General features: G+C 31.7%; 1 protein-coding gene across 1 annotated transcript in view; it reads right to left on the bottom strand.

Moving 5' to 3' along the window:
• The window catches only part of LOC134726308 (polycystin family receptor for egg jelly-like), a 42,546-nt gene extending 39,714 nt beyond the window's left edge, over nucleotides 1-2,832 (bottom strand). The window contains exon 1 of the mRNA XM_063590709.1: nucleotides 2,183-2,832. Within this exon, the coding sequence (XP_063446779.1) occupies nucleotides 2,183-2,832 (650 nt within the window). The remainder of the gene's footprint in view (nucleotides 1-2,182) is intronic.
• Nucleotides 2,833-14,622: the final 11,790 nt, after the last annotated feature.

The following is a 14,622-nucleotide window of genomic DNA, read 5'->3' as shown; positions in this document are numbered from 1 at the left end:
ACAGAAAACAGACCAAACAGTAAAAGAAATATCAAAAATAGAACAAAGACAAACAAAAAACAGTATAACACGTTGTTCTGATGATAAACATCATCACTTCGCATAATCTGTACATCAAGACCATCATGCGTTATTTGTAAAGTTGATACGGAATATTTATAAGCAAGGTCTCGGTACCTTCCGTAGAAGGAGGAGAAGTTCTTTGACATACCCTGGTTCATCAACTTTCTGCTCAGACTTTGGTGACGTTTTACAAAGTCTGAGTAGGACCTGTAAGCTCTTTAATAACGAATAAGTTGGGAAATGAATATCACATATGGAAGTGAATTTGGTATATTGCTACTAATGTGGGAAAATTGATAATTTCAAAGTTAGAATCGTTTCATTCATCATAGATTCTGGTACTGGGATGACTGTGCATGTGTAATTCGAGTTATCAGTCTAAAAATAAAGCCGAGGAAGACTTATATGTTGTTTTTTAATGTCTAGACATGACATGGGGATGTATTAATGAAACCCAATCAGAACAGTTGGGATTGTTAATATAAAAAACATTATCAATAGATCTGAAAGTAAATTACATAATCTGGGTCCTTTGATCTTCTTATTTTTGACAAATGTCTGATGGAACTCCGATTCATATGAAAATAAGAAGAGGTCGGTAAGAAGAGGCGCACAGTTCGTATCCATAGGAATCATTTAAGTTAACAACTTAACACTAAAATAAATTTTTTGAATATTTTCTTTAATCATGCTATTGGTACCAACATTTATGTTGTCTTTGATATATAAAAAAATAACTATAGATATAGGAAGATGTGGTGTGAGTGCCAATGAGACAATTCTCCATCCAAGTAACAATTTAAAAAGTAAACCATTATAGGTTAAAGTACGGTCTTCAACATATGCATTACAAAATAATTATGTGAACTTATGGTCCAATATTCTTTTTATACATTGCACTTAAAAGTGTATTCGGAATAGTACAATATTCTGATTTTCTTAGACTGTTTATGACGTCTGTACATTAAATCCATTGGTTGTGTACAGTAACTGATTGATATATAATTCTGTGTAAACATGATTATTTTTATTGTAATTGGCTTTAAAATATTTCCAGTATTCTTAGACTGTGTACTTTGTGTCATTTTTGTTTTGTTTTCTTGATGTTTTATTTTATTGTACTTCGTATCAATCTGATGAGTCATATTGAATTCTACATTTTACTAGAAACTTCCGTTGTAACTTTCTAGGACATTCCATTCTAGAGTGTTCTAGAATTTTCCGTGACAAATATATATATACAGACACTACATGTAAAGTTAAACTCTCAGACTTAGACTTAGACATCGATAGATATTAGTATTCACAGCATTTGAATAGACATTTTTATTCTACAAACAAAATCATACTGGATTGTGACTTTATTAGTGAACGTATTATTCAGATTTGATTCCCAAAGATTTCCAGATACAGATAAAGATAAAAGATTGGACTCATATTTTGACAGTTAAGTTGACAGTAATGTTTGTGTTTTACTTCTTGTAAATTTTTGTATAATAAATATTGTTAAATTTTACTATTGATGTGTGTCTTTTGTTGGCTACAATTTAAAGGCGATTTCTGGCTGTAACACTATGTTTTACATTGTCTCATTGTTGAAGGGCGTACCTATAGTTGCTAAAATCCACGTTCTTTGTTCTCTTTTGGATGATTGTCTAATTGGTAATCATACCTCATCAGGTTGGGTTTTTTTTATTATTTTCTTAACAAACCATTACAAATAATGACGACATGTGTACCTGTAGACATCAGAACAACTAAAAACGAAATTGAGTCGTCAACATTTATATGTACCAGTAAAATATCAAAAATTCAAAACGAAAAATGACTCATCCCTCATCAAATGGCAAAATAAAAAGTTATAAACTGTCATATTTGTGACTTAGTACAGACATTTCCTCGTGTATACAACGGTGGATTTAACCAGGTATTTTAGCAAGCTAAACCTCTCACTTGTATGACTGTCGCATAGAATTCCATAAAGATGTGTGACAAAAAGAAACAGACATAATAGGTAAAAATGTACAGCAGTCAACATTGGGTTATAATCTTAATTACCATAAAAACAAAGAAAAACAAAATGGCATATAGACCTTCTAATATAACCTTTAATACTTACAGTATGTTAATCGTTGGGGCGTCCCCAATTTGCACTTTTACAGCTTGAAGAGCAGTTGCTGATCTGATAGTGTCTGCGCTTCCTAATAATCCCTCATTCATTATGTTTGTTATTTTCTTGGTTTTTACATGTAATAAATACCACGTATCTAAACTAAGGTTTCCAGATGGAATTGTCCATTTTGCTCCCCATGAAGGTTCATTGCAACTTGTTCCAAGGGTTATAATTTCTGGAGCTACCGGTAACCCAAATTTCCCAAGAACTGCGTCCACTTGTGACTGGTTAAGACCTTTGCGACAGAACCATTCATAGTTAAAAGGTACACTTTTGTATTTGTGTACTTTATCATATGTTACAGGACCAGCATCTATAACCAAATCGTTATCTTTGTTAACATATCTTACTGAGCCTCCTTGAATACCTGTTACAATAGGCGGTAATTTAAATTCCACATACATTTCGTCCTCCAAAAATTGACCAGAATCTGTCAGATTAACAACCATTCGAAGCAAATAGTGTCCCTCTGGTATCGACTCTTTTCTAAAGAAGATTGCAGCAGATTTTGGTTGATTTGCTGGATTAGCAAAATATTTGTCTTCAATATATGTACCATTTTGAAGTTTTCGCCATAAATCCCAGTTGTAGTCCATATGACTGTTTCGACAGGTTAGTGCTACAACACCTTTGCTTGTTATCTAAAAGCACAAAAAAGCCCAACTTCAAACCATTTAAAATATTTAATACGATCGGTTCTACAATAACAATTTGCTTTGAACTTTTTGTAAAAGCAATAATATTTTTTCGAAAATGCCCACATTCTGCAGTAGTCGGAGGGCTATTTGTTTTATTGTTTATCAAGATTCATCCATCCTGTGCAGTTTACGACTTCAACTGTATTTGCAGCCATCCTCTCACAGGGAAATCGTAAAATCAAACACACTCTCCGTGACACATGCATCGTGTGAAGAAGACACCAGAGATGATACTTCAACGATGATTTATTTTTGGCACGTGCAGTGTACAAAGCCGATCTCAACAAATTGAGACCAAAAATTACAGGATTTGTTTTATTACATTGCCTTATGTTAGATAACATACAATACTTTAAAACAAGCATATTTAACGGATTCTAATCGGGGTCATACTTCATTGCTATGTCATTTCATTATAATGACGATATATTAAATCCTTAAAAATGATGTCAGTTTATTATATGATCGAAATTTTGCAACTGTACAATTGTATAGCTTTCCTGACATGTCATTCCAATAATATTTACAAAACAAAATGATGGACCATAGAAAACCAATGTCATGTTCTGATCGCACAATATTTGTATCACATTTACATATTCAATGAACCATGAAATCTGGGTCGAAATCCTATTTTCGCATATATATAAATTAAACAGTTCAGTCATAAGTGAACATGAATTTAGGTTTCAAATTGATGTGACCACAAGATATCCTAAAAAAAACCTTAAACCTACCGTAAATTAAAGATTTAACCTAGTACGGGACGATACAGAAGGGCTACAAACAAACGGACGGGTGTACAGACCGGAAAACATAAGGCCCCTTGATTATCAAAAGCGGAGACTATTATAGTGTCACATGCAATGAATGAAATTGTTGGCATAAACGTAAATATTGAAAAATTACTTATTGTTTTGCGGTTACTTTTCTACATTGGCTAGATGTATAGGGGGAGGGTTGAGATCTCATAAACATGTTTGATCCCGCCGTCTTTGGTCTTTGCTAGTCTTGTATTATTTTAATTTTAATTTCTTGTGTACAATTTGGAAATTAGTATGACGTTCATTATCACTGAACTAGTATATATTTGTTGAGGGGCCAGCTGAAGGACGCCGCCGGGTGCGGGAATTTCTCGTTGAATTGAAGACCTGTTGGTGACCTTCTGCTGTTGGTTTTCCTATGGTCGGAGTGTTGTCTCTGTGATACATTCCCCATTTCCATTCTCAATTTTTTGCTAAATTCTGAAAGCAAAATTCTATAAGTGTTAAAAAACTTTCGGGATTTAAGCCATTTTGATTGCGTGAAATTTTATTGGTGAACAGTCACACCATTTTTCATTAATAGTAAAATACTAGAATGCGTTCATTAATTCTAGTTTGTACGGTGGGCAGGTGAGTGGGTTGACGGGGTATATGTTGATACATTTAAATAACCGTTTATACATTGTGTTTTATATTTCAATATTGGACACAATGGATTACCGAGGTCAAGTCTGATTTTTATGACTTGATACCAATTGAGAGATGGTTAATGTCAAACATAAGAGAAAATGTTTTCAATGATGAATTATGTATCATATATGAATGAAATATTGAAATTTGAAAGTTTGTATTATTTGCAGGTTATAGCTTTTAAAGACAGATATTAAATTCAAAGAATTTATACATGTGGCATGTTATTTTTTCACCTGGACTTCCTTTTTTGGTGCGGGGACTAATAACTTCATAATATTTTTTTCTCTTCCAATAATCAAAAAACAAATTGAATTCCAAACCCTTATTTGGCTGGTAAGTCATACCTAATAGTTTAGACTAAAAATATATTAACCTTTATCTGATCCTAACTAAATGCGAATATAAATAAATTAAACATACCGTATTATCATTCGTTATCAGCATAGGTAATGGATTTTTTTCTTCTTTATAATTAGTACCGAATAAAGTTATGTTTTCAAAACAGTCAGGTCCCATATAAACGGACGTTGTAGTATATCCAAAATCGGTACCTACAACATAGTTTGATGCAACAAAGTTGATTAAAAGAAGAATATGCTACACTTATATTGTTTAAGGGAAGAATATATTTAAAAAAAAATTAAAACCTATTGTTCAAGGAATAATTGAATGTCTTTCCATTTCAATTATTAATTGGTAAGCAGCTTTTCAACTTCGACGCCTTGTACTATTTTGATATTTGGTGCATATAATATCAATTGGGTTATTGATCATTCCCATGGTCACAAAGCACCGAAATGAAATTGAGCCCCGAAGACAAGAATGTATATTGCAGTGATGAAAGGTGGAATCAGATACCTAAATCAACTGCGAGGATATTCATTTTATACTTTAAGATAAGGCTTATCTGTATATTTAGTCTTGAGCGACTACAAAAAAGTATTTAAATTAAAAGCAGAATATTTAAAATCGAACATACCTTTCCTTTGTGAAGAAGATGATGTTGACAACCTGTCTTCTGTTGTAACACTTGTTGTATCTAAAATATAGAGTAAACAATTGTTTAATTATTATTCGCGTTCTCAATATGTCTCAAAAGTATTGACCTCAGATCATTCTAGTATTGAAAAATTATACATGTCAGATATATAATTATGTTATTCTGACGTACAGCTATGCCAGTAAATTAACATGTGCATATTATTTACATCGAAATCTGTGATAACCTTTCATTCGAGGTAGGGGTAGTTAAGAAAATTAGTGTTAGTTTAAACTCTGAGAAGTTCAGGGCATATAAACGTTGAAAATATGCTGCACAGCCCTATATTTTGATCTTTGAAAAAAATTGTGGTCCATATGAACTTTCAATTCTAGGATAAGATTTTTTTCAAAACTAAATAGTAAAAGTTGAACAGTTTAGTCATAAAAGGAGTTCCTATGGGAAATTGCATTGTCAATATTTACAGAATTGAAACCTACATGGTTACTTAAACGTGTTCACATATAAATAAAAGAGGTGAACATTTGATTGGTTAGCTTCCAGAGATGGTTATTTTCTTATATGCAATGCAATGTTATGTGAAAAAAATGTCTTTAGTACTGGACAGCATAAAACTTTACTCATGCCAAGTATTTTCTTATTTGAAAAAAAGAACAATTCTGCACTATTTTTTGAAAAGTGCAAATTTAACACAAACTAAGGGAACATATATTTATTCTAGTGAGCTTCCCCCAAGCATGCTCGGGGGATGCCTGGAGCCTTTTAGAGAAGCTTCTTCCATTAAGAAGCAATCAAAATCCAATAAATGTCAATCAAAAAGCAAATCAACTGTGAGTTTACTATTAAGAGCTTTTATAAGAGCTTTTATAAGCTCATAAAAAAGCTTGTTATTTATAGTATTAAGTAAACATAAGCTGCATATGAATTGTTTTGAAATTGCAAATGTTCATTTTTACAAAGAATATTTTATGATTCGTACACTCCAAAATGTAATGCTAGTGCACAATCAAGTTATATTTATTACAAAAACAAAGATTTGATAACTAATTCGTTAACATAAATGTCTTTTTTTTATTTTAGATTATGGTGAAATTGCTTATTCTATAAGTTCCATATTTCTTTTAATTTATTTGTGATAATAACGGCATTTTTTCAAGTAAGCTATCGTTAATATAATTTTCACATTTGTTCAAAAACAAGTCTGTTTGCTTATACGTTGTCCTCCAGGTAACTCTTTTTAATTTTTTTTATCAAAAATGCACTCCAGTTTATGTAATCTTACCTGGACATTGTGCTGTAGAACATAAAAGTGTTTCCGTGTTGCTTCCTTGACAATCTGTCCCGTTATTTTCGGGAGAAGGATTTGTGCAGGATCTAGTCCTTGTCAGGTATTCATCACCGCAAGTTTCTGGACAATCACTCCAGACTGACCATTCTGTCCATCCCCCATTAACTAAAGTAGAAAATACATTTTACTAATAAATACCATTTGCAGTTTAAAGAAAACAATTGGAACGATTTGCTCCTTACGAATCAGTGGCATTTGGCTCACAAAACTTTGGTATTTTGATACGCCTGTAGATGGATACTTAAAGAGTGTTTTGTAGAAAAGCCGCTGAATACAAAATTGTAATTGTGCTACCTTTATATCAAAAGCAGAGATACTGTCTATAAATGTTAATCATTACAACATAAAAAGACACTTTATAATACATTGAAATACGAATAAGTTTGATCTATGATACTATATAAAGCTTGTTCATACTAAAAAAACTATTTTCTAAAACAACACCTTTCTGTTATGGATATCTAACCTGGACATTTTGCTGTAGTACATGAAATTGTTTCCGAGGTGTGCCCTTGACAAACTGTTCCGTTGTTTTCTGGAGCAGGATTTGTGCAGGATCTAGTCCTAGTAAGGTCCTCATCACCACAAGTATCCGGACAATCGCTCCAGACTGACCATTCTGTCCATCCTACATTAACTTAAATGGCAAAATGTCATTAAGACACTGTACTTTTTCAGTTTACATGTATTTTGTTGATATTTCGTGAATATTGATATAAATCAATTTAAATTCACACAATTGGTCTTTGAAAAAACAATTTCTTATTGACAGGTAATCAACATGACAAATGATTATAATTGTATGCGAAGTCTGTCATTTTCCTTTGTTACAAAATAATATGCCAAAATAAGAATAAGTAATAGAATTATGGATGTTGAACGTGGTAGATACAACAAAACAGACTTGGAAAATAGAATATGTTCTTTATGCCATAAAGAGGTGGAAGATGAATTCCATTTTATCATAGCATTTACCGAGATTAAAACTAGGATCAAAATGTTTAATAAAATTTCTAGTAGTGTCCCCATTTTTAATTCAATGAGCAAGTAAATGAACTGTTTGTGATTGGTGGCTTAAATTATATAATATATATATATATAATCATAATATTTGAATTGTTAATATTAATTGTGGAGCCATGATGTCAAAAAAATAGTATTATAATTAATATTAATAATCTTTATTTTGTTTCAATGCTAAATGTATAGTTTAATGTCTATCATTTTGTCATTAATATGCGTGTCTGTCTGTTTGTTTGTTTGTTTTTGTTTGGTTTGTTTATCTATCAACAATCCTATTGTTTGGAATTTAATCTAATGAAATTCTCATTATTATTCTTATTATTATTTTGTCTATGTCAAAGTCTTTTTGTTTATGTTTGATCGTGACATATCTACACATAAGATTATGGAAAACATATAATGGCTTACTATTTTCACATCTGTCACCGAAGTAATTCCCGACACATATACAACAGGCTGGTGACACGGATGAATCACAACTTCCGCCATTTTGACAATTAAGACCGTCACATGGTTTGATGCCTGCACAATAACAAAAAAGAGCATTAATGGTACTGTGATACTCGTATCATAAATTAATAGTCGTTAATATGCAATTTAAGAACTGGATTAATATGATAGCTTTAATGATGAAACGCTTAGAAGAGGGGCTTTTTGTACAAATGCGTTTTATAATTTTTATTCCGTTTCATTTTACATGTTTGATAATATCAAATGTAAAGAAAAGAACTTCAAAGGTTCACATGATGATTACATAATCTTTCAATCAGTTTAATTGAGGTCTGGAGCTGGCATGTCCGTTAACTGCTAGTAGTCTGTTCATTTTGTTTATTTTCTTTTGTTACATCTTCTGACTTCAGACTTCGGACTCGGACTTCTCTTGAACTGAATTTTAATGTGTGTATTGTTATGCGTTTACTTTTCTACATTGGCTAGAGATATAGGGGGAGGGTTGAGATCTTATAAACATGTTTAACCCCGCCGCAATTTTGCGCCTGTCCCAAGTCAGGAGCCTCTGGCCTTTGTATTAAAGTCTTGTTGATTTTAAATTCTAGTTTCTTGTGTATAATTCGGAGTTTAGTATGACGTTCATTATCACTGAACTTGTATACATATTTTTAAGGGGCCAGCTGAGGGACGCATGCGGGTGCGGGAGTTTCTCGCGGCTGCTGTCTGCTCTATGGTCGGGTTGTTGTCGCTTTGAGACATTCCCCGTTTCCTTTCTCAATTTAACATATACAATTAATATAAAAAGAAATAAAAGTAATTAGTACATCATAAAACAATATATATATACATACTAAATGGTAATCCAAGTGCCGCTCTGTTGTTTGACAGACAGTGTGACGTCATGAAACCACCACATCCGCCCATGTGCATTTCCCAGTCAAAGTAAAAATCAGTATCCATATAGTTGTTCATTGGCAATAGTTCAGATTCATCCATCCACCCCATCATGAAGTGATTGGTATTACACAGCCTACCAGGTGTTGTATTGTTGGGATTATAGTAAAATGTAATATAACTGTTCGGATTTTTATCACAATTTTTGAAAGTGAAGTCTTTTCCAGCTGCGCGGTACCCTTGTGTTTCATAGTTTCTTAGAAAACTCTCTGGTAAAAAGCCGAGAAATAAGTACGGTTTTAAACCTGCGTTATTCCTATCTGGTCCTTGATACGAAGTATTGGCGTTGTAACCAAAATATAAAGTAGACCGACTTTGGAACGAAGACAAGTTTTCTACGATAACTTCTTTTTGAATACCATTGCTTTTTATATGGCGAATCTTGGCAAAATCTAAAGTGGTATACAATAAACTTATGTTAAGTTCTGTATTATATGACTGTTTAGAGATGTACGTGTAACCATAGTTACTTTCGAATGAACAATACACATTGATTGCGCTCCCATTGTGATGAATGACGTAGTTTCCATTTGAGTTCCGGTTGTCGGCCATGTATATGTCTTGGCAAGAACCTATTCGAAACAAAGATGTCATAAATAAGTTTATTATTGTTATAGCATGTAAGGTATATATATTCGTTATTGTCTCCAGAAGGAGAGTGAAATAATAAACATAATAAACACAAAATCAAACAATTGAACAAAATATGCAAGCTAAATCAGAATGTCATGATCAGATTGAATGAGTCAGTATCAGTAACGGATATTAGTTATTTTAATCTCGTAGTAAAGTGATAAATTTATAAATAAATCGAGCACATATGGCTTGGAATGTTACTAATTGGTCGGCTTCTAGTGGAAAATTGTCCGAATTGCAAGAAAGTAAGTAAAAAGGAAGGTTTTCGTCAGACATGTTTTCTAGGAAGATAAGTTATTGGATTGATATTGATAATTTCATACCAAAAGTTATCATGTGTTTCGTTGAAATAATCATGTGAAGCAATTACAGCGTGAATAATGAATCCAAAAACATTTTACCAAATCTGTCACAGAGAATGTATTGTCCAGTGGCAGTGTCTCTTATGAAACAGCAAACAGAAATAAAATAATGGGCTTTTTTCGTATGTTTCTCTTTTTAAAATGTGTTTTTTTCTCTCTGACAGACCCTACCCGTAAATACATGTACATGCAAAATCGTACAAACCTCACTCAGTTTTACAGTTTGTAAAGTACAATGTTTCTTTTCAAATATGCCTGTAGAGCTTTTAATGAATACTAGTGTTGCATCATTGTAGAATTGTAATTTTAATATGACGCCCTTATTACGCTTTGTAAACAAAGCCGTGTTCTAATGAGCACAAAATCTGTTTGACACATGCGCACAAATTTAATGTTTATATTAAAGTTATTTCCATCGTTATCCTATAAAATATATACATTCAAGTAGATTACATAAACTTTTATAATATTTGTTATATCGAACAACATATATTTACCCTGCTCGTATTTTTTAAAACTTATCAAATATGAAATGTAATGTACAGAAACGGGAACAGCTAAACATTTTTACGGTATTTTCGTACGCTTCGATCTATAAAAATGCTGTATTTGTCCTATTAGAATCGAAATAGTTCCTTCATGTCATACTCTTTGCTCATTTTAACATGGGTAGGCATTATATAATATTTGACCACATTTTACACCTCGCTAACGCTCAGTGTAAAAAATCTCCAAATATAATGCCTACCCATGTTAAAATGAGCTTAGAGCATGACATGAAGAAATTATTTCTTAATCCGTGTCTGACAATTTATCATGCCGGTTTTGACCATTTATTTTTTATTTTGTTAATGTTTTGTGATGTCAAGGGAATTATCTATCTCTAGATAAAAAAAACACACACATTTTGTTAAGGGAGCTCGCTTTTCAGTTTCAAAGTAATAATTGACCGAAGTACCTTTTGTATGAAGCGCGGAAGCGCTTCATTCTAAAAATGTACTTCGATCAAGGCTTTTACACCCCTATAAAATTACTAAAAGAAGCATTCAATTCTTATAATTACATTTTTTGCTAGAATCATGAGAAAAAACGATTTTATTTAATATTTCTAATATTTGCCTGTGCACTTTTTTGTGTACGCACGTGCTATCATGAATGTTACATCATTGTGCTATGAAGAATGACGCTAGATTGCTGTTAGCCAATCAAATTAGCGGATTATATTGAAATATACATGTAATGTAATTATTCAATAATATATGTTATAAACTAAATTTGTTCATTTTTATGAAATGCATTTTTAAATAGGAAAGTGAAATTGTCATTTTTTTTTGAATTCACAAAAGAGTAGTTTTTGATGTTTGAATGTGAAAATCTCTGCTATATGTCTACATTATTATGCCATTATACATTGTATTTGATGGAACTGCTCTTGAAATGATTCAAGGGTATAAATATCAAATAAATACTAACATAAATTTATAAAATTTTGTGAAAATTTCTTACTGACAACAAACATTGAAGCAAATAGTGATTTCAGAAAATGTTAATTTTCAATAATGCTGCTATTTTTTTGTGATGTTGCAATTTTCACAATGATAAAAACATTGCATTAATTTCTGATTTTGCAGTATTGTTTTTTATAAATTGTCAAATGTTTATAATGTAAAACTTTTCAATGTCCCTATTTAAAAACCATTTCTTATCACTAATATCATTAACATCAGTGGAGGTCAGTTGAGGTCAGTAGTCATAAAACTGGCAAATTATCCCATTAATAAAATGTAAAGCACTGTCCACATGTTTTTATCTTTAACACCAAGAAGCCATTAAATGTAATCAGATATCCTTCATTTATCATGCTTCACCATATGATAAGGTCAGATTCCTGAAAGACCCCCTTAATTATTAGAAATATATAACTTTGCATCAACCATAATATCTTGGTGTTACTAATTATAATCTGTATGTATTAAAATGACAGCTGGTTAGATTGTATCTTCTCTATAGAGTACAGAATATTAAAAAGTAATTTTGATGGTGAAATGTTGTAAAAATGGTTTTTGCAACCTGCTACCCAAATACAAATTTACAAGAAATATATTGATTAATCTAATGGTTTGTACATGGAGTTTAAAAGTTAATTGTGAAGAATATAGGTAAGCTGTACAACATGTATTATTATAGAACTGCATGTGATATGAAAAAGCTGAAGTTAAAAAATGAACATGTATATGCTATGATTGTATCTTGGAAATAAACAATGAATATGAACATGAATATCAGTTTTTTATTAACCATTGAAAAAAAAAAAAAAAAGAAGCAGTTTGTATAAAAAAGAAGATTTGGTGTAATTGCCAATGAGACAACTCTTCACTAGAGACCAAATGACACAGAAATTAACAACTATAGGTCACCGAACGGCCTTCAACAATGAGCCAAGCCCATACCGCATATATAGTCAGCTATAAAAGGCCTGAAATGACAAATGTAAAACAATTCAAATGAGAAAACTAACGGCTTAATTAATGTACAAAAATATGAACGAAAAACAAATAATATGTAACACAGCATCAAACGACAACCACTGAATTACAGGCTCCTGACTTGGGACAGGCACATGTATCACTAGCGGATTTAGGGGGGTTTAGGGGGGGGGGGGTTCGGGAAAACCCCCCCCGCTTGGAAATCGTAAAAATGTTTTGACCAAAAATTTGTGAACTTACTGTACAATCTTTGTTCAATATCGATTTCCTTCAAACTTTGTATAAATTAAGCTAATTAACAAAGTGGCATGTTATCATAAGACTCTTGTTATATACACAATATCATAATCACATTGACCCCGGGGTATACCTGTTTAATGAGTCCTGGCTACAAATTTAAAGGATTAATGTATGTCATAATTTTTTTTGGTAAAAAAGGGTGTGTTTTTTTTCAAATTTCGTGCCGTATCTCTATTGCTTAAAACTTAACACGTTTATGTTGCGACTGGTTTCCATATACATCTTATATTTTAAAACTTCCTATTGAGCTGGAATAAGGAATGAGTCTGGATATATTAAGCATGACATCTTGTACAACCCCGTGTTATGCCAAAAACATTTATTACGGTTTTTCACAAGACTACGGGCGTATCATGCGCTCTTGGCGCAGCTGTTTATTTTGTTTTTTATGGGTGACGTCTACTCTCTATCAAATTCACATACTGCAGTTTACATTTGTATTTGCTTCTTCTTCATTATCTACTTATAAGAAATGTTTAAAATATTTCGTTATCAAACAATTTTTTTTCTAGCATTTTCCCTAATTTAATTCCATTTTAATATGATTATTTATTTATATGTATGATTGTCGAGAAGGCCATATGTTAAGTTAAATTGTTAGAACTATAACAATCTCTTAATTAGTATTAAATAGAGTAGAGATCGTTTGCACACTATTTTTAATTGCAAGTAACTTTTACAAATTTATCCTGTTGTGATCTTTGATCAAATCATCGTCTGCTAATTTTTGACATGAATTAATACATGTCTGGGTAAACAGTTTACTTAAATTGTATCTCTATCATTTACTGCGGTCAAGCAAAGTTCAATCCTGTATGCATCGCAGCTAGTTGATGAATTACTTTTATTGCTTATGTGGTTTAGATGTGTTAAATGTAAAATCAGCTGCTACTTCATAACTAATCAAAACATTATTAAATGGTATATATATACATGAAATGATTAAAGAATATAAAAACTATTATAAAAAAATTCTACTTGCATGTAACAATAAAAGCGCATTTTAAACTTATTGAATTAGTTATCAAATCTTTGTTTTTGTAATAAATATAACTTGATTGTGCACTAGCATTACATTTTGGAGTGTACGAATCATAAAATATTCTTTGTAAAAATGAACATTTGCAATTTCAAAACAATTCATATGCAGCTTATGTTTACTTAATACTATAAATAACAAGCTTTTTTATGAGCTTATAAAAGCTCTTATAAAAGCTCTTAATAGTAAACTCACAGTTGATTTGCTTTTTGATTGACATTTATTGGATTTTGATTGCTTCTTAATGGAAGAAGCTTCTCTAAAAGGCTCCAGGCATCCCCCGAGCATGCTTGGGGGAAGCTCACTAGAATAAATACATGTTCCCTAATAGGGTAAATTCAATGGTGGTATATCACCTTGTAGAAGAATACGGTGTTTTGTATAGTACCACCTGGTGCTTTTCATCAGTCATCAAAACATTTTCAAATTATTACATGTATCACATGCATATCTACATAATTTTCGCATACGCGCATCTTTTTCATTTTTTTTCCAAAAACACATTTTTGGCAGATACATATATCAATTTTTTTATTGCTCCTTCCAAGTGTCACCAAGTACCGACTTGAGTTTGAGCCCCGAAGGGCACAATTCATTCCACAGTAATGGAAGTAACACTAATAGCTAACAACA

This window comes from Mytilus trossulus, chromosome 7, assembly GCF_036588685.1.
Source record: "Mytilus trossulus isolate FHL-02 chromosome 7, PNRI_Mtr1.1.1.hap1, whole genome shotgun sequence".
Classification (NCBI taxonomy): domain Eukaryota; kingdom Metazoa; phylum Mollusca; class Bivalvia; order Mytilida; family Mytilidae; genus Mytilus; species Mytilus trossulus.
This window is presented reverse-complemented; position numbering and strand designations above follow the sequence as displayed.